Raw genomic sequence first — 21,174 nt, forward strand, 5'->3', positions numbered from 1 at the left:
CGGGTCAGATAACCAACGGGGTATTACGGACTGAGCATCACTGCCAAACATGATTGCTATTTATATTTTAATTCTTGTTCTATTTCCAATCGGAGTTCACAGCAAGACACAAGGTGTCGTGGACATCATGCACGTCAAATGGATACACTCAGAATTAGTTAATTACCTCAAATCAATTAATAATTCACTTCTCAATAAAACGGACGTCGGTAACGGATTAACGGTTGAGGAAAAACAACTTCTTGACGATTTTCGGTCTGGGCTGTACGTCTACACGGAGCCTGCCTCCATTGTTCTGATGTGTCTTTACATTGTTTTGTTTCCATTTGCATTCATGGGGAATATCTGTATTCTGGTGGTGGTGATGAGCAACAGACATCTACGGCACGTCACCAACTTTTTTCTCGTCAACTTGGCTGTGGCAGATCTACTTGGTAAGTACAATGATATTTCAAAGAATTTCGTTAACCCATGAGGAGAACATCGTACCTTTTCAATAACTTACACGAGGCAAATTCGTGCTCTGGAGTTCAGCAATGAAAGAGGTGTTATTTTGTGCGCCTTAGGTTCAAGTCCATGGTAGATCAATTAAAAAAGCGGCCCGTGCCAGAACCTTGGATGCCAAATTTAATGATACAATGGTTTTGTTGTTCTAAGTTACATATTTCTGTCCTTATGAATTTTAGATATGATAGATGCTGCACCAATATGGAACAACATGACATTTCCACACTCGTTAAAAAAATTCATCACGCCGTTTTTTAACATCCTTTGCGTAGGGTTTTTGTAAAACCCTTGTGGCTATAGTTAATTATGAGACTGATCTGTCAGTTCCAACCGGTCCTTCAAAACAGTGCTAATTACGGTGGTAATTGACGGTTTCCCTTTACTAAGGATTTTTCAAAGAGCCATACCGCCAAATGGGTTACGTGCTTTTTCAATATTCTCGCAGCAAAGCAAACCAGAAAAATAACGTACCTCTCAGACCAGAAGATATCTAGGGAATTTTTTCCTCTCGATGATTTCTCAAATCAGCTAACTTGGCAATGATATTGATATGTGCCTTTATATGCAGCGCCCAGCTGTACAAAAGGAGTTAAGCCACTTACCCTTTTCAATTAGGTTCACAGGACTTAAAAGCCCAATTTAAACTGGACCAAATATGTGACAAGCCTGGCCGGGTGATAGTGCGCAAGTTGCTAATTCATAAACAAAGCGTCGGTCTCTAAAAAATTTAAACCAAGTCCGATGAGACCAAAGCAGAGCACTCAAAGCTCTATGCAAGCTTAGTACCAGCGAGTGAGAAGAGCAAAAACATTGCCGAAACGCCCCTGACAGGATTCGTTAAAGCTGGTCGACTCATCAATAAAATGTCAAAGGTCCATCTAGTAATTACATTCAAATTCAGTTAGAAATGCCTCAAGCAATCATTTGATAAATTCTACAATATTCTATGCGCTCAGAGATTATTTATTTGCAAATCTGTACTTCAATCACCCAGGATGTCTTCAGAAGAATATTTTTTCGTAATTTCCTTTCATTGAGAGTCAATACCGAAACTTTCAAAATAAGTGGATTAGACGATCAAACGGCTTCTCCATCCTTAACTGCACTCAGAAAGGAGAAAGCCTGGTTTTCCTGTTTCGACACCGGTTTTTTTTCGGCTGCCAAGAATGCAACATTTTTTCTCTCCCAATTGACTAAAAAACAAGATCAATTGAATATTTTCCTATCCTGCTCTTTACAGGTAAATGTAGGGCGGCATATGAGTTTCTCATACTTCTATCGCACAGTTATACATAACATGTATGAGGAGGCTCAGGCAATTGAGAAAAAAAACGAATTCTCTTCTCCATGTCTTATATTTGTTCGTAAAACACACACATGTAATGTCTTTGGCGATCGCTTTACTTGATGGATAAAGGAATCGATTTACAGTAAAATCCTTTGAGAGGGAATTGCCGACACAATACATTAATACAAACAGACAAAAGACTAAATTCATCCTGGGGCAGCGCATGGCTCATCATACCTCTCAAACACTAGAAAAATGAAGAAAATTGTTCCTACTGTTAACGTTAAACTAGTATAAATGGACGTCGGAGAGATTCTAAAGGTACATTGAGAAAGTTTCTAGAATCAGGAACTATGATTAAGATGGTTTACTGACAACTAACCTCACAAATTTTCTATCAGTGACCACGGTTCATCTTGAAACTAGGCCTTGGCCTCGTTCCCATGAAGAGATCAAGGTCGTCCTGTGATCAAAATGAGAAGTTATGGAATATTAATTTGGCAGGTTTGTAATAAGTTACTGATTAATTAATTGGAGAAAAGGTGCCACGTACCAAGGTACACATGACAACCTATAACAAAGCTGTAAGCTGCTTGGTCAGGAAAGCAAACGAGGAAGACAAGATTGGTGACTGCTTAATGCCGGTAAATCATTCTAAGGGAAACAAACAGAGGAGATGAATGAGTTTCCTGCCTGATCAGTTCTACAGAATGGTCGGACGGCGCAAATTGATATTTACGACAGTCCGGCCACATTTATCTTATTTTTTGTTTTTAAAGCCTTGCAGAATGAGGTAGATTGCCATACCAGTCGCTACAATAAAGAACACTAATTTTCAGTTCCAGCCTCACCCGAAATCCACCCCATCTTCCATCTATGTCCGTTTTAATGTGACAATGGCGGGAAAAAAACGAGATGAAAGGGGGACGTGGTTGGTGTGAGGTGATGGGGGCATCCTGAACTAACATGCCATACCAGTTGCTACAATAAACAACTCAGTTTCACCTGAAGTCCAACCCAGTTCCATCTTTGCAGCGACTGGTATGGCGTGTATAGGAGAGACCCTATTGGCGATTTCGTGTAACTTAATCTTGCCTCCACCTGCCTATCTTGGCTGCTGCCTTTAGTCTCCCTTTATGGGTCAGCAGTTTAGTTGGACTGAATCTGTCCTTATTACGGCAAACTGCCCCAGGCGAAAAAAACCCAACAAACGGCAGACATTCCTTGGCCATTTCGAACTCGAGTACTGGAAATCTACTTTCAGCAAGCAAGATAAGACCACTTGAAATACTTAAAACACTTTCCCGAAAACCCCGGCCGTGTCTGTTGCAATTCCCACCAACTCCATGTGCTCACAGCTTCGGCGATTCCCCATTTAAAGCTTGTTTCAACGGCAACAGCGCCATGGGTAAACTGCACTCAGTCTGGCCCTCTTCACGGCAAAGGTAATTAGACTTGAATGGCAGAATAATGGAATAACTCTAGATATCAAACGCAAAAGCCATCTCCAAGGATGATTGATACTATATGTCAAGCATTTTGATATCCAATACAACCTAAGTGTTTATCAGCTACTCAGAAACTGATATTTTAGAGAATAGTTTCATAAATATGTCTTATTTCGCCTACATAGTGTACTCTTTGGTATGAAACCGGTGACATGTTCATTATTAGTAAGCTTCAAAGAACAGAGATTCGCTAAACTATATGACGGTTAGGAGCACGGTGATAAGACGTATGGCTATTGCAAATGGCTAAACCCCCCAAGTAAAATATTTTGTTTTGTCCCAAGCTGGTTTGCCCGGACACAGAGATGATTGATACTGATTGCCATAATTTACCATAATTCACGTGATGCATTGTGGTTATCCAGGGCCCAACATCCTCTTGAAAGCCAGATAGCTCAAACGCATTGTCCTCACCCAAACCTATTATGTTCTTATCGCAGAAAACCCCATTTGAGTTGTTGCTTCCTCCAGTTTCCGATGTCATACCTACTATTATGTGTTATCCGATCATGCGGATTAACGACACAAATCACATTGTTCGTCCAAGAAGTACTCTTCTGATTCTTTTGTCATGCACTCGTATAGCTTGTTTATGCTAGAGTGTGGTAAGTAGAAAAGGGGCATCAATTATGTCTAAGTTTATTTCATGTTGTTATTAGCATTTTGAAGAATGCAATTTGTGTTTATAATGTGGTGCGTGTGTTTATAACATCATGATCTCAGTCAGGAAGTTAAGTAGAGGTTAATATACATGCACATTATTTCCTCAAATTACCAGGTAAACACCGGACTTTGCATTATCTATGGTACATACACGACTCCTCCGACGCCGCGTGCAAATTTCCGCTTCTTTGGATAGAACACCTGTTCTGTTTGCCCTTGGCAATGGCGAAATAGCCCCGGAAATACGGGAGCAAGCACGTATATTAAATTTCGTTGTGCAAATATCAAGGATTGTGTGCATGAATTGACTTATCTTATGGCGCATTGTCTACAGAATTCTTTATAGACCACACCGAATATCGATGATAAAACAAGCTCAGCTAAGATCGCAAAGTCCTCTCTCGATACAATGCATATCGTATAAGTTAAGGTTTAGTTTACACAGAGTTCACGTTGTCATTCGTAACGTCTCACTCTAACAACAAGCACGATATTCCAAAGATCGGGTAACATAAGCTTCATGAGGTCACTTTTCATCCTCTTGTCATTTTTTCAAGCCCATGTCAATTAACGACCACGATATCACATCAGGGGAAATGGGCTAAATTTTGAAGTAAATGACATGATCTCATGGTAATTTGGCGGTAGATTTAACAGTATCCAAACCATTCCCTTTTAATCGATATTGCGAGTTTAAGCCGTAATTCTTACCCTTCAACTCTCGATTGATCACAAGGACTTGACGAATGCCTGGGAATGTAACTGTGGCGTTTTTCATGAAACTTCAAATCGACAACTTCAGAAAAGAGACCGATGCCCCTTAAGTCGGAATAACATAAGCTTCATGTTGTCACTTGTCACGATCGATAATTGACATAGACTTTCGATATGAAGGGAATGACATAAAGGTAACAGGTGACATAGTGAATCTGATTTCTTGCCGCTCTTTGGAAATTGCTCGTCCGTTCTTAAGTGGCACAAAGTGAACTTTATGTAAATCCCGAGTCCTTATAGGAACAGGAAAAAGTGAGGTTTTCATCTGAAAGATGAGATGCCCGGCATACCATGATTTTGACCCCTCCCTTCTACCCGTGACCTTGGACTGATAAAGCTACATGCCCGCCAGTACCATGAACGGTAAGTGTAAAAGCGGCATTCTAAGACAGACAATAACGTAGTAGTCTTTGAGACTGAACAAAACTGACACAACCATCTATGAATGCCACTAGAGTTCTCGAAGTTCACAAACGTCTTAACTAACTGAGAACTACCAGCACTTCTTCCACATCAATGTTTTTTCCTAGCGGTATCAAAGACGTTCTCTCGGGCACATGCTAAACGCATCGCTATGTTCAACCTTCGCGAAGGGGTGTTCTTGGCCCCTTTACGAACACACCACGACTGCATTACAACGAATGAAAGCTGGTTGCTACGTTGAGCGATTGGCCTCTGGGGTTTGCGATCCATTACATTTCCTGTGACACATACACACCAAACGCTTGTAACTAGAGCACTCTTCTCCCTTCATATATCTTTAAATGAATACGGATGGCCATTGAAAAAGGCATTTCGTCAATAATTGCTAGTGTTACACGGCGTAAAGATGGTAAATGGTGTTAGAAATGAAAACAGTGGAGGTGAGTATTTTTTTGTTTTAATGTTGTGCTTAGAATTTAATATCTCAACAAGTAGTTTTATCCATACCGGCTTGTTTTTACTGATATTGATCAAGCTGTGTTGGCTACTTCGTGTGTACAGCGTGGACATGATGCGATCAGGTGAAATACATGTATCTACCGTAGGTCTACATGTATGATATTTACCTCGCAAGAAGAAAAAAAAATCTCATTGCCAAAGGTTGCTATTCGACAACTCAGGCCCTCAGATATTTGGTCAGAACACACTAAGTGGAGTGGTTTCAATTTCCGGCATTTCATTTTATGATGGAGATTTTACACTAGCGTAAGAAATGGGTTGTCAGAGCCAACACACTGTAAATTTCCTTCGATACCCCAAATTGATAGGCTCGTCCTCCGAAGGAGCCTCAGCACAGATTCTAAGTCTATACATAGCTGTGGATGACTTATTATGTATTACCTTCACCAACCCGATTTGAGGTGACTAACATATCGTTAGGGCAATCACAACGCTCTTAATTGAGTTCTGGAGAAATTCCTTTCAATTACGTTGACGAGACGGAGGTGTCCACCTCTATTTACTCTGGCTGTTTTCCCAATATGGAGCGAGTGGCTCCCGAAGGGGTCCTACCAACAAGCTGAGGTTGGTCGTATCAGTGAATACTGGAGTTCGGCCATAGGAATGATCGACGAGTAATTTTTGGAGGGGTAGTCTACAGATCAGACACAAACATTTGAATATTTTACAAAGTGGACATCGTCTTGAGAATTTCTTGGTTATTTCTTGTTCTTCATATATTCACCTTTGACAATGATGAGAAGCGGAAGATAATGTTGGTAGCCAAGAGCTCCTCACATATGAAAACTGTCCTCCTTTCCATTTGGCGATGTTTGACTATTCGTCACTTAGCGAATACGGCTGTCGCATATGTATCTTTTGCAACGGCCCCAGTTTGTTCTGAATCCAGTAGATGTCTTCGCAATCAAAGTACGCGTTTTCAGGAATCATCTATTATCATCAGGGTTATACTTGAAGTCTCATCCGATGCCAGAGTTCTCATTTGAACACAGAATTATTCTATTCGTACGCAATATCGTTCATCAAGCTTGTCGCATTCGAAGTTATTAAAAAAAAAAGAAAAGTATACGCTACCACCCCTTCTATATTTCCCTGAACAAAGCTTGATCACAGATTGTCTGAGACGTTTGATGTCAGAACTAGCGTACTCAAGGGGGTTGTTCATGCTATATTGCCAAGGCTGCCAGCTTGTGTGCGTCTGACGGATTTCCTGCCCTGTGGGTCGGCGGTGAAAGGAGGAGACTTTAGGATGGACATTCAAGGTCGGCAAGTCGACATGCATCAATTGAGGACCTGGCCCAGGATAGAGTTTGCCAGAGGAAGAGTGTATAGCCACATCGACTGATGACGATGATGACTTTCATAGGGCCGGGCTGCACGGTATGCCGACACACCAGCGAACAATGGTTAAATTTCAGAACCCCTTGTGAAGTCCTTGTTCGCCGACGTGTCCGTATCCAGTGTGGCTGTAACACGCCCTAGGTAGGGCTTCCCAGTCACATCATATTCATCCATCAATGGAGAATTTTCACTTGGTCACTCTGTGGTGCCTACGGCGCTGTTCGCTTGTGGACTTGTGACCCTTGTGGCGTCGTGACCTCGTGACCAACAAAAGCATGCATATTCATTACAGACCCAGTCAAAAAGGGCACAAGTGCATGTACTAGATGAAATGTTGCACAGCCAATCACTGGCAGAACTCACAATAAGCGAAACGAAGGTTCGTTTTCTGTGTGGGGCGCACAAGGTTATAAGCGATCATGGGACAGGGAAAAAATGCCAAATTGCACAGATCAGTTTGGCAAAATCTTCACGTAACACATTCGCTTTGATCATACTGCCATATCAACTGGCTCTCCTCTCCAATGTTCCAAGTACATGAGTTTGGTACAAGAGTTAATGAAGGTACATGGTACATGAGTTAATGAGGGTAATCATAGTTGTCTTGTCACAATGGTGTGGACAGGTCATAGGCGCTGATACATGTAAGTGTACGTGAGTCGGCGTCTCTCTTACGGTTCACGGTGCCCGCAATACGCTATTTAAGGGAGTTTTCGCAATTCTCCGAAACGCCAACGCGAACGCCTGTCTCATTGTTGGGCCCAGAAGCTCGAAGAATGGGATAGGCGTTCGTGTTAGCGTTTCATTGCTTTCTGACCAGGCCCCTGGCATTGGAGACAGATTGGAGGCGATTGCGAGTAGGTGAGGGGAAGGTTTAAGTTGATATCGTATGCGTTGACCAGTTCATAAACACTAGCCACAAAACACAAGTGGTGAAAATCTACCCCAAACTGAATGCAATTGCGACAGCGCGAGGGGCAGCGTTCTGTTTTTTCACTCCGCGCTACGGGTAGGTTACTACAGGACGGAATTTGGTTTGATTAGCTGCCGAACCAAATCCTTTCTTTGCGTGGGTTGCAGGGCAGTGGGACGTAAAATACGAAGCCCTAACGCGTGCGTTGCCGAAATCGCTTGCAGTAGAAACCCACTCTACACCCCAATGCAAAATTCGCATGCGTTGTGACATCCATTCGAATCGTATCGGTGAAAACCAAGATGAATGTGCAGACACAAAAGGAAACTCTTGACGACGACAAGGAGGTAGATTCATGAGGGATCTTGTTATTATAACATCCGGTCTGCCCGGCGCAACAGCAACATCGTAGATCGTTCTTTCCAATCAATTCTCACCATACAGTGTTTTCCCATTTATTATACCTCAGTTACGGATGGTTATCGGAATTGCGGAGTCGCGTTGAAGTGGCGAGGGTGGCGGCACACTACCGTGCTATCATTAGTTGATCAAGGGCGGTACGGCATGGTAGTCAACATGGATTTAGATATCGTCGTACAAAAACTTTGGCCGCAGTTTGCAAACAAAACAGGATTAAGTAAAAATGGATCATATACTCTTGTCCAAGATGATAGAAACATGGAGAAGCTTTTGGAGGAGTTTAGGAAAGGCTTGCTGATTTATAAGACACCTAGTTCTCAGGTTTTGATGAGTTTGTACATTCCGATTTTTCTCGTTGCCTTCTTTGGGAACCTTACAATTCTATTTGTGGTTTTGCCAAACAAACACATGAGGAATGTTACGAATTGGTTCCTGGTAAATTTAGCAGTAGCAGATCTATTAGGTAAGTGCTTTTCATAACTTTTTTAACGGTGACTTATCGAAATAGATGAAAATATTCTTTATGTGTAGCTGATTTTCTTTGTTCCCTACCATAATATTAGAACGAAAAAATATCGACCATTTTAAAGGTTCTTTTGCGCAAATCCAAGCGACCTGCGATTCCGCGTTTGCGGGACGCTCAAAGGATAATCATAGAGTTGGCGCATCGATATTCCGCCCGTTTCTTCCGCGCGCAGTTTCAAGACCTTACTCAAGACATTCCTCTTTAAACAACACTTTAAAGTTTGACTATTCGTTTAGTAGTGATAATGTGACTTTTGAGCAAGTGCTTTTAAACATTGGTCAATTTGCAGTGAAAAGGGTGCTACATCAAGTATTATTTATCATCATTATCATCATAACATGTAGATCATTTTAGGAGGTAGAAATCTCGAAAGGGGATTGGTTTTCCATCTATTTCAGCCGCGTTCAATCATGCACCACGCTCAATATACTAGTAAATGACATGGAACACGCGGTAACATAGGTTTAATTATTCATACCAATCACATCATTGTCAGAATGTCTTCTTCTAAAATTCATAGAACTTTACAGTATGTTGACACGGCGCCGAACAATTTTCTCATAGTAATGAACCCTTTGGGAAGCCATAAATTGTCCGTGTAGAAGAAGAAGACGTGCCTTGGTAAAAGCGTCCACTCCCATTGTATTCTGTCGAAATATGGCACTATGGTTCTAGAGAGGTAATGGCCATCAATGGCTCGGAGAAGAAAGAGCACGAGACCCTCGTTCCCCGGACAATCTATCATGGTGCATTTAGGACATTCAAAATTCTGCAGCGGCGTGCTGCATACCGTGTAGCTCAACAAAAAAATATCTTGTTTCAGTCATCAATTCAAAAACGCGTTTTCGTGAATCACGTACAGCGCGAGTTAAACAGCAGCAATTCTTGTTTCATCCACTCCAATCAAAGTTCTAACCACAGCGATACATAATTAAGTACTAGTAGTTAGCTAGACGCGGAATTTTCTTCAACGTGTTCTCTGTTAATAAGCTGTGAAGTTTCCCAGCTAATACTAGAATATGGATGTGATTTCTCGAAAGCCTGCGGGACTTTTAACAACATAAAAAATGTAAAGGAAGCAAATTGCATAGGTAATGCATAGAGCTGGCTTTTACTTCTCGGGGAGTCCGAGTCGTATATTTTGTTTGCTAATTCTTCCTTCATGTGTTATCAGATAATTGTCCGCTCTCATCAAACCTGTCGTTTTAGCACTCTTAAGTTATAAAAATTATCTTGTTCTATAAGGTGCCCGTAATAACTCTCTTATTATGCTGTCAAATGTAATTGATTCTTACGACAAAAAGGCACTATTTCACCTATATCTAATTATGGATTAGTTCGAGATACATTGTATGAGAACAGTCCACAATTTGATTACTTTAGCTTGTATTTGTATTTGTTTTTCACTGTGTAAATAATAAATCATTTTCTTTTCTCACTTAAGTAATCAAGAGATTCTATTTTCCGCGTGAAATCAACATGCTGATTTGATCATCAGTTGATTAGTATTGCCACTTGGCGTGATTGTCGTTAATTTGGCGAGGTTTACTGCTTTTGTATTGATTTTCGAAGTAAATCAGAAAGGCTGTCTTACATGTAATTGGTTTGATGATGTAAGTTGACCGATGCCTTTTTAAGTAAACGTAAACCCACCATAAGTATATGCCACTCTAGCTACAACCATTGGCTTCAAAATGGCAAAAAGGGTATCAAATTGGTGACCTCTTATATGCCTGCTTCACACGGTAGCACGTGATAGTTAATCCTACCGCGGCCATGCCATGCAGGTGAGAAGTAACAGACTCTAGTTACCGTCATGCCGACACGGCTCCAAAGAACAAATCGGGCGAATTGATTTGCGACAAAAAAAATACTTATAACGCCTCATATATTTGCCTGAAAATAGTGAAAGACTTGCAGTAGACTGCGCCCATCATATACAACCTGCCTCGTCGAGACATGGCAACGAAGCAAATAATTCGCCCCGGTGCATATCGAAATTGCCAGCAAAAAAATTGCGAGGCACTCAATATTGGTAATGATGAAGATCAGAGCTGCTTGAGCGATTGACCAGATTGGTCGATAACACATAAACGGGCATATCAGTGGAATAGCGGTCACTTGTTACAGCGCAAGGTGTCGATGTTCACTTGAGAAAGAAACGCAGTTGGACTGACAGATCTACTTGAGAAGAGAGATGAGATTTTGACACGCGGAAAACACAAGGCGTTGTAGTTGTAACTGGATTGGGTGATTGAACAGAAAAGAAAAAAGAGACTATTGAATTTACGGCTTTCTTAGAGAGATACGCCCAAAAAATCTCCATCACGTAGTATATGAGCCGAGTCGGGCAATATTGGAGTAAATCCTCCTTATTTCACGGATGCAACCTGGGGTTGCACGTTTTGAATTTCAGAACTGTCATCTTCAGAGGACAATTCTAATAAGGAGCGTCGAGACCTGTCAAAGGATAATTAGCATAATCTAGCACATGATTCCAATGTCATTTGCTTATAAGTCATTTAAAGATGAATTAAAATTGTAACTCTCCTCAAATGCACAAAAGTACATGTACTTTGAAGCTGTGAATAAAATTAACCAGATGACGCAAATGTATTGCAAATCATCACGTGTACTCTACGTGGTCATGGACATGGTCACGTACTTTTCATAAAATGCCAATTAATGAAACCAAAACCGAAAAGTAGCTGCATAATGATTGGTCACGTAGTACATTATATGGAAAGCAATCACGAATGCGATGAAATATGGCCTGAGAACATCACCTTATATTGCATTTTTAGGGTCTCGTACCACGCACTTTGGGTTCTTCATCTTTTGACAGAACTCAATGTGATATCGTGGATGAATGGCAACGTTTGTAACCTTGAATGAGGAATTTGATCGTGGCAAATGTATCTGCGTCTGATCTGACTTGGTAATATTATCAAGTTTCCAAGTATGTTTGTAGTTGGTAGGCTTCTTCAGTTTAAAGTGACATCTTCTCACCTTCATCAGTCCGTTTTGTTAATGAAAGTCAATGCATTGTAGTACAGTTAACAATAATTTCGCATGGAGTAAAGTCTTCTGGACCAGTAAGTTTGTGTTCAGACAAGTGCAATATTCAATGCAAACATTCAAGGGATTGTTTGGCGTAAAATCAAGTACATAAACCTAATATTGCCCTGTATCAGTATTCATGGCTACATAGTTGAAGTGCACTTTGTGTTTGATATACGTCAGAATATATGAGTAAATATTAACAATGATATGTACATTAGGGTGTTTAACTTACTTAACGTTTTTCTGTACTCCAGTGCCAGTAAACACCAGACTTTCAGAATAATTGGATGAAAGTGGTCTCCTTGCAACAAGTTATTCATTATGGTGCCTTTATAATATGTAGTTTTTAACTAGTACAAAGCACCACAAAATCACATCATCTAATGCTTTCTGACAATGTGTTTTAAAATTTAGTTCAAATATATCTACGTCATACTTCAATATAGGGTTCAGTTGAAAGTCGTAGATAAAATTTTCTTGCCACGGAGAAATCGCTATCCTTTGAGCTGCAAGAATAATAGCGCAGACGATTTTTTAAGCAAGTTACTGTCAATCTGATAAAGCTAACAATTGATCCAAGTGCAAGTCGCCTATTTCTGGTTTGGTCGTTGTGAAGACCATGAAACATCCAATTTGACTAATGTATGTAGATAACGGACTTGAATTGAACAATGAAAACAATGTAAGGGAACTATAATGGACAAAGTTATACCAGTGATGCCGCGGAAAGGTTACTGATAGAAGAAGACACCTACACGTTATATCACTAATTTCTTTTTCATCATTTCTTTCACCTTCCTTGAGATAAAATCATTTAATACAAACCTAGCTCCTGAACTGTTCTATTGTGTTCAAACAAATATCATTCACGCGTGAGGCTAATCCTCTTTTTTTCTTTAGCGCCGGGCAAGGAAAATTCTTAAGATACAAACTGAACGGCGAATCCCAAGGGTCGGCAATCTTGATAAGAACGACCCTCATGAAACACGATTCGTAGGGGTCCTTATGCATAGCCAGCATGGGCAAATGAACATAACGTGCTATTACAAGGTGGACAAGTGGCGTTGTGGTGCAGTGGAACATGTCTACTCCATGACATCAGGTTTGATTCCTGCGGTCAGTCCCGGTTTACGCATTTGACAGCATTAGTTTCCTGTGTGTGCCGATCGTCGGAAATTATCTCCTCACAAAGTGATGCACGAATTTGACAGATTTATTTTGTGTTTCGAGGTAGTCTAAAGTGATACGATTCGCACAGATCACAATTGACAATGAGATAAAAACGCACTTTATCTAAAGGATCGCACAACGAATGATTGTCAGATCTTTTCACGGCATATTGGAGAATCGAATTCGATTGTAATTTGTTATTTTCTCACCTAGTTTCATTCGATTGATAAGAAATTGTCATTAGCCGACAGCGTCAATGGTAAGTGAGACGTACTGAGTGCGAGCTTTTAATCAGTAGATGTATTGAAGAAGAACATAATATGGATACTGAAATTGTCGCTGCTGCAGGCAACCCCGTTTAACTGCAGGTTCTTGTACGTCAGTCTGTATCCGATAAACGGAGAATTATCAGTCAGCAATTTCACCATTTTAAGTTAATCCGCAGATGAAATTCGATCGTATAATAATATGCAAATGCAGATAAAAAGAACTAGATGTAGGACCAGAGACACAGATTTGGGTTCAGCAGTTTCCGTGGTTTGGAAGACGACACTAATAAGCCTTTTATGGTCACTACCAAACAATTCTTATCAGCAATGGCAAATGTGCGAAATCGACAACCCATTAGTTAAACAAGCTCCAACGCAAGGACAAGACCCGGACACCTTCGCCAGAGGACAAATGTTTCTACGACACCGACTTGTCCTGATTGTACTTTATAATGCGATCAATGCTATTCTCATCTGTCATTGTATTGAACATTGTGACATCCTGCGGAGAAAACCTGTCAACATCTCATGCTTCAAGCAGTGTTTTCACTCAATGATTAAACAAGGTATTGATTGTTCCGCCAGAAAGAAATGTATACCATGAAGGTATCACTACACATTTTAAGTTAAGATTGTGAAGTAAATGATTAAACCAACATTGACCTCATCGTTTTAGTATCAAAATAAAGAAATTCCTGATAATTACGTTACTCTTAAAGTCGAGTGTGCATGGCAGCTGCAAAGCGCACAAGACATCGGCCAAAATAATTTTGGTCAGTCATAACATAATGAGCTGGAGTGGTTTCTACGTTCGAAATACTTACACTCGTGGTGCTAGTTAATATTTTTTTAACTTGTCGACGTCCGGCCCTTGATTGAGGGTCCGATACCTTTACCAGTTCTTCTGCACCACACTCCACCAGAAACGCATCATGTTAACGATAGCACTCCACCCATAATCTCAGAGCCAGTTCACTGCCCAGATCGATTTCTTAAGGTAATCGAAGTATCAATATCAAGATTAGCCGGAAATTGCCTTTTGACACATGTGGTCAGTGAAGAAATTAGTACGTTGGGCGTCATGCTAGATAATTTAGTCAGGTGGTTTTGAGTGTTATATGCACCTTGGCACATGAGGAGGCTCCAAGATCGCGAAGCCCTTTAACGATAGCTATGAGAACTGCCTGTGATTGAGGTGTTGATTAGACTTATTTGGGTAAGATGTTGAAATTAGGACGGCAGCCTGATTTCCGGGTCGAGGCACATGTATTTCTCCGTGTGACGGTGTCCCTCCGGGTCTGATTATTCTAAACACGTTTTTGTTTATTACTAAATGTTTCCCTCGTAGTCTGTCGATTTTCACCAAAATCGAATGTAGAAAATTGGCTCAGTTTTTCAATCTTAACACGTTTCTATCAAAGTAATCTTATCAAAGATCAAAACCACCTCGGCTGCTTACATGTAACGACAGTGTTGCCGCTCAGGTTTATTGAATACCGAAAAAGCAATAAATGTCACCATGAATCGGCCATTTCAGCTGTTTATGTTCCTGTAATTCAAGAGACCCCTGCATTTTCTTGTTCCGTAAGAATGGATTTCATGTTATGATAAAATTGAAAATTTATTGCTTCCTCGTCAGCATTTGATGAACCCATAATATGATGGGTTTTGCCAGGTTACTGGGTATGTCTGATTTTAAATGAGGCACTTGCCGTCTCGTGATGCTTGTGACATATTTATCCAACGCAATGCAATCAGGTGGTAAAATCTCAGTCAAAGTGAACAAAGAACTCGAGAAATTCGGCCACAAATGATATTTTTAGTAGACAGAATTCTTTTGAAATTGTATATGTATGCGGGAGAGAGTAGTGCGTTGACAGTTAGTGCTTGTGAATCTTAAGGCGTTAACTCGCATCGCATTCACACATACCGTTATATCCAGGCGATGTTCAGGGGGTAATTCATATATTCAATACATTCTTTCCTTTTTTAAATTTCACAAACCATTTTTTTGAAGATTATACATGTATATCACGTTTTATTAACAGCGGCTATACGGTCATATAAAAAGGAATAAGTTCAGAATATGACAAGAACATTTTTGCAACGATAGTATTAATTGGCGGAATACCTTTAAGATATCACCCAAATGATTAGGCGATCTTTCGAAGAAGTGCGCTAAGGGGTTTGTACCTCTGAGCCGTGTCTGTCGAGATTTACAATGACGCTGATAAGGAACTTGGGAAGATATAAAAACACCTGACGCCTTCCCTTCGGATGGCCTCAGAAATGGCATGGATGTAGTTCAGTGTGGAGGCGAACCAATTTCTGATAATAAACATATACTCGCATCTGTAAAACTCCAGCAATCCGATTTTAATCGAAACCAAATTAATACTTCTACGAGGCAAATATTGGTTGCAGCTAATCAAATGTTCGGCGTGAGTCCATTTCATTAGAGAAGGCAATTAGGCATGTGTATTGATAGCAGTAATATGAAACTCTCCAATGGAGAAGTGTCAAAGTTGCACTGACGAGAGGCAATTAAATAACATGTAAAATACAATAAAAATGTCTGGTCGTCGCTAGTAGAAGTCAATTCAGCGTTGTATGACTTCGCATTTCTACAGATCGTAAAATTGATTTCAGAATGCACCAAATGGCCTTGTCGTTGCTGGGGTTGACCAGAGGTTCCCCCGAAAAAAGTCCTGTGATGGCGGGTGACTGCAGACGTAAGCACCAATCATGATTGAACATACCGACGAGAGGTGATCCCAGAATTCTGCTTAAGAAACGCCTTGATGCTAGACTCCCCATTGGTCACCCATAGTTGACAAGCAAATTTCTCGGTACAACTTCGCCATTTTACATTATAGTCGTAAAAGTGCGCCACGGTAACCTTGAGAATGGCTTATAAATGACCTGCCGGGCTGCTGGCCGGTAGTCTATGCAAAACCGCCATTAGCCACGGTAATATTAACCGCGGTATAAATCAGCGGGACTTTAATTAGCTGATTTCATATATCATACAGCCATAACAGTAGCCCAAGGGAGGAAGGGTTAGAAATAGATATGAGAGCCAATTGGCAGCTGGAAGTTCAGTTATTACTGGCTTTGATATCATAGCTGATATTCTCTCGTTCGCCTGTTGGCTATCATGGGAACTGAGCACGCCATGACTTTTGAGCTAATCAAAGAACGCCAGTCATCGTGAAACGATTTGGAAGTGTCTTTAGCGTAACAACATATCTTGTCGCGATTATGCTACTGCGTGGATATCGTACCACCGACCGATTCAACATAAACTATATTTAATAAACCATTGTTGAGTACTTATGTCTTATCATCCGTTATTTATGACACATGTACCATCAGATTAGTCATTGCATTTCAAGTTGAATCTCGTGTATAATTCATTGCAGGCTGGTATAAGGTCAACATCTATGATTTAAGAAGACCTGTATGAAAAGTCGGATGTAATGACTAGCCCAACATGATATAAAATATAACGGCAAACACGTCAATGCACTTAATCCGAAGATCTCTGAAGAGGAAATTGACGATAGCATGCACTTACTGTCATATAATGTGCCTTTCAATGAACCAAATGGTTCATAACACGTTTTCTTGAATTTTTTTAGGTAAGTCCATTTATTTCATATTTTGATCCTACTATCTAGCAACACGGCCAAACCGTAATCCTTACAACTCCTATAGTAAAAGCTAAAAGATGCCTTTTACACTTAATTTCGCCCTGATGCATGGATCGACGTCCCCTGGAGAGTTAGTCGTCCAACTGACCGAGAACCTCATCTTAATCTTGTGAATGTGTATTCAAGGCAGGCCTTCCAACTATACCACGTTGCCTCCAAGGATTGTGCCTGGTCCACCTTTGTAGAAGGTGGCTGGGAAGAGTACCAAAAGCGGCTAAAAGTGCGCTCACTTGGTAAATTGATTCAAATAACCATCCGGTAGCTTGGAAAATACGACGCATTCCCAACCCCTCACCTTGAATTAGGTGCAGCTCTGAATTCACGGTGAGATAGATTCATGTTTGGTGAACATCAAAGCTGTTATGAGACAAGAGTGTACCACTTGGTCGGAATTTACGACACGATAGACCTTGCTTAACCAACCAACGCCAATTCGACCCCTTGATCTGAATTCCACAAAGTTATTTCAATGCCCAAGGTCATGCAACCAAACTTTCCCACACCGACCCGGTCGATTTTACCGCTAATACAAATAATGTCTCATGTTGAGCTGCGCAGGACTTCAAAGATGTATTAAATTAGCTGCCATTGATCTCTGATACTTTGTGAGGAATGTGCGTTTCTATCCTGTTCATGGACCCAAACACCTGTACATTGTATATAACTCTATTAAATATGTTGAACTTTTCAGCAAATCCAGAAATATTGAAACCGTGCTAGAAGGATGACAAGGCATTGTAGAGAAAGGTATTAGAGGGTCAGGGTGGCGAGAACTGTTTTCTCATAAGGCAGGAGAACACACATTTATCATGATACCTAATGACGGCGTATATCGCCCTTTCAAGCTTTTCGAAACATAATCGGTTTGTTTGTCAAAGGCACGTTGCGTCCGTATAAGATATTCAAAGATTCAGTGTCTCAATGGCATCAACCAGCGACCTTATGTTTGTCAAAGGCACGTTGCGTCCGAGCGTCTGTATAAGATATTCAAAGATTCAGTGTCTCAATGGCATCAACCAGCGACCTCATGTTTGTCAAAGGCACGTTGCGTCCGAGCGTCTGTATAAGATATTCAAAGATTCAGTGTCTCAATGGCATCAACCAGCGACCTTGGAAATTTTTCTTACAGTCGTACTAGTTCCATTGTCCTGGATCGCATCAGAGCCTTCTTATAATTGCATCCGAGCACACAGCGGACCGATCAAAGATTGACCAAGGCGCCTTCAGAGATGGGTGTTAATCCATGAATGAAATTGAATCCGATAGGATACAACTCTTCGTATGTATCAGGGATCACGGCTTTCTCGCAACTGACACTCTGCCAAAGGTCGCAATCAGACCGATTACTCACTGGTAAAATATCCCAAATTTCACGAAATCTGAATTCCGAATTACATGTATAATTATTTTATCGGAAAGAACTACGACTCAACTCTTTTTAGCTAATCAACATCCGCTCCTCTTATAAGGGTCACTTGAAAAGCAAAATTAGTTTGCCAATACAGTGACATGATTGAACTGTTTTGGGCGCAGCTAACTCTGAATACGTTGCGATGAGGTTGCCAATTCGTTACGAATTCGCAATGTTAATCATATTGATTAAGACAGAGCTCTTCCCAACTGTGCGGGAGTTCACTATGTTGACTTTACGCTGCTCAGCTTTAATTGCGAACTATAAAAAAAAGTGGACGAAGCTAATCTCAACCAGCGTTAATTCATCAGGGCTTGTCTCTGTCGTCTGGCCTCTTTAATTTCACCCCACGTTGGGGACAGACAAATACCCTTTGCGATATATGCTGTGTGAAACCGAACGTGAAGATCAACGCTTGAATCAGCATGGATGACCATATGAATATATAGTTTGTATCAAAGTATCAAAATGGTAACTTGCGTCTAAGGGACTGCTGATATCACAACGATAATATGATAAATCTGATTTCCCGCCGTTTCTCTTCCAATATCATATTTTTATATAACAAACGCGGCCGTACTACTAAGTATTCCTGGGCTATTCCCCATCGGATGTAGATGTCGGTTCACTTGATAATTACTCGGAAATCTGCCTATGCCTTTGGCGTGACTTGAAATGCTTTGACAGATTGGATCTAGTTTCCGAGACGAAATCAAGAAACTACTTTGTGATTAGATCCTCAGGAGTCTTATATCTAATCTTGTTTTGACCAATTTGTAGTTTAAACCATGTGTGGGAAGTTAATGAAACTTTCAACAAGTTTAAATTTACATCTTATTATAAGTTGAACTCCAGTGCAATTGATGATGGATATTTGTCTCCAGTTTCTCAACTCAGGCGATGTATAAGATATCAAATATCAGAATATCAATAAATACTTAGTACGTAACTGTCGTCCTGATGGTCATGTTTTCTTACTGTCTCTTGACCGCCTGATGATGCTTGTCATTTGCTACTTCCCGCAAGCAGGAATTGGAACTTCGGATCAGGTAAAAGCCAAAAAAGCCCTGTACCCAAATATCGTGATGCGCCGGAACAAGTGCGATGTTCTTTTGACTGGCCAGTACCAGCCTGGTCCCGCCAAGATTCTTTTTATGGAAAGTGACGATTTCACCTCTTTCCGGATGAGCGTCTCTTACAGCGGAATTGCCGAACGTCGCCGAGTTACGAGGTCAGCCACTGCTGATTTTAGACGTCACAGCTGATTTCAAAAGATCAGGGTTGACCCCATAAGTCGATCATGTCCCTTTAGTTCCCTCCCACACCACCGCTCCTCACTAGAAGCGCCCCTCTGAAAAGAGGCGACCTGGTATTTAATGGTTATAGCCCTCACTCTGTTTTTTAAGGGAAAACCCCGGGGAAAATATCGGGCAGCTGCGCCCAGACCAGGTGTCTGTATCGATCTTGAATAACCTCTAAAAACTAGTTTTGTGGACTTTAATTATGGCAGTACAATTGGGGGGGGGGGGCGGGTTAAGCCGAGTGCGAGGAAACATCAAAGGCTGATGCCTCTTGCGATTTCCTTGAAAGACCTTTGAAGTGTCTGCCAAAGTTTTTTTCCTTAGTGCGACAATTTCCATCAAGATTATCAAAGATACCGAAATAAAGGAGGAAAACACTTTGAAGTTTTAGTCTACTAATCAGGAATATCCAGATAAAATAAACCGCCCAAGCAGAAACTTTCAAAGTATTGATTTGACCCCTTTCATAAAAACACCGACGTCTTTGAGTAAAGAAGTTCGAGATATATTAAGCAAGTGAACTTCAACTATCGCGTTAATGAAAAAGATCGCATTTCGCGAATGATATCACTTCGCGAAAACAAATGGAAGAACTAGAAGAAACTGTCCGCCAAATTAAGAATTGTATACCCTTCTGAAAGTAATGCAGTTCATTTGCTTAACGTAGCACACTGAATTACCTACCCTTGACATGCGAATGACTTCGGGACTGTTGGTGCAAATAGATTTTTCCAATTTATGGGTTAATCGTTGATGAAAGTTGATGGTACATTATTAAAGATTATTCCAGGGAGGAGAGCATAGTAATAATGTGCAGACTTATAAATGCCATCCTTGACGATTCAATCAGTATGATTGAAATGCTCCCTTACCAAGTTTACGATTGCACGATTGAGACCGATGACCTTGCTGAAACATACGGGGAGGCCCTCACTTCGATCAGTGACATGGTAACGGAGCATTTATAAATGGTTCGTCAGTGGTACGGTTATTCTTGGCCAAAAGCAACTTCGATCGTGTTTCGATTCAGTAACAACTGTTGTTTCCGCTAATGATGTCTTGTTTAAACTACGACCTTCAGACTACGTCACATGGATCGAAAAGGTGATTACTTGAACGCGTTCTGTGATTAATTGAAATAACATCTTGCATTATTAACATGTTTGAAGTGGACTAGATGCAGGCGAAGTCGTCCTCGGCTTGAAATCATGACATGCGATTACAGCCATTTACCTTAATTTAGTCATTAAACAAGGTTGTGATCCCAGCCATCACAACATGACGAATATGATAAATTGTAACGTGGCCGGCGATACGGTAAATCGTAATGAATCATCACGTTGTTAAGGTCATTTTACTCCTTGC

At 40.7% G+C, this 21,174-nt stretch overlaps 1 protein-coding gene across 2 annotated transcripts in view; it reads left to right on the forward strand.

Moving 5' to 3' along the window:
• The first annotated feature begins 40 nt into the window (after positions 1–40).
• The window catches only part of LOC135486934 (orexin/Hypocretin receptor type 1-like), a 54,069-nt gene continuing 32,935 nt past the window's right edge, over positions 41–21,174 (forward strand). Inside the window, exon 1 of one of the 2 annotated variants that reach the window (XM_064770114.1) lies at positions 41–434. In XM_064770114.1, coding sequence (XP_064626184.1) covers positions 50–434 — 385 coding nt within the window. In that variant the 5' untranslated portion in view covers positions 41–49. Of the gene's footprint in view, positions 435–8,331; positions 8,820–21,174 lie in introns of those variants that run through there. The other variant, XM_064770115.1, reaches the window with a different exon arrangement.

Source organism: Lineus longissimus, chromosome 4, assembly GCF_910592395.1.
Source record: "Lineus longissimus chromosome 4, tnLinLong1.2, whole genome shotgun sequence".
Lineage (NCBI taxonomy): Eukaryota > Metazoa > Nemertea > Pilidiophora > Heteronemertea > Lineidae > Lineus > Lineus longissimus.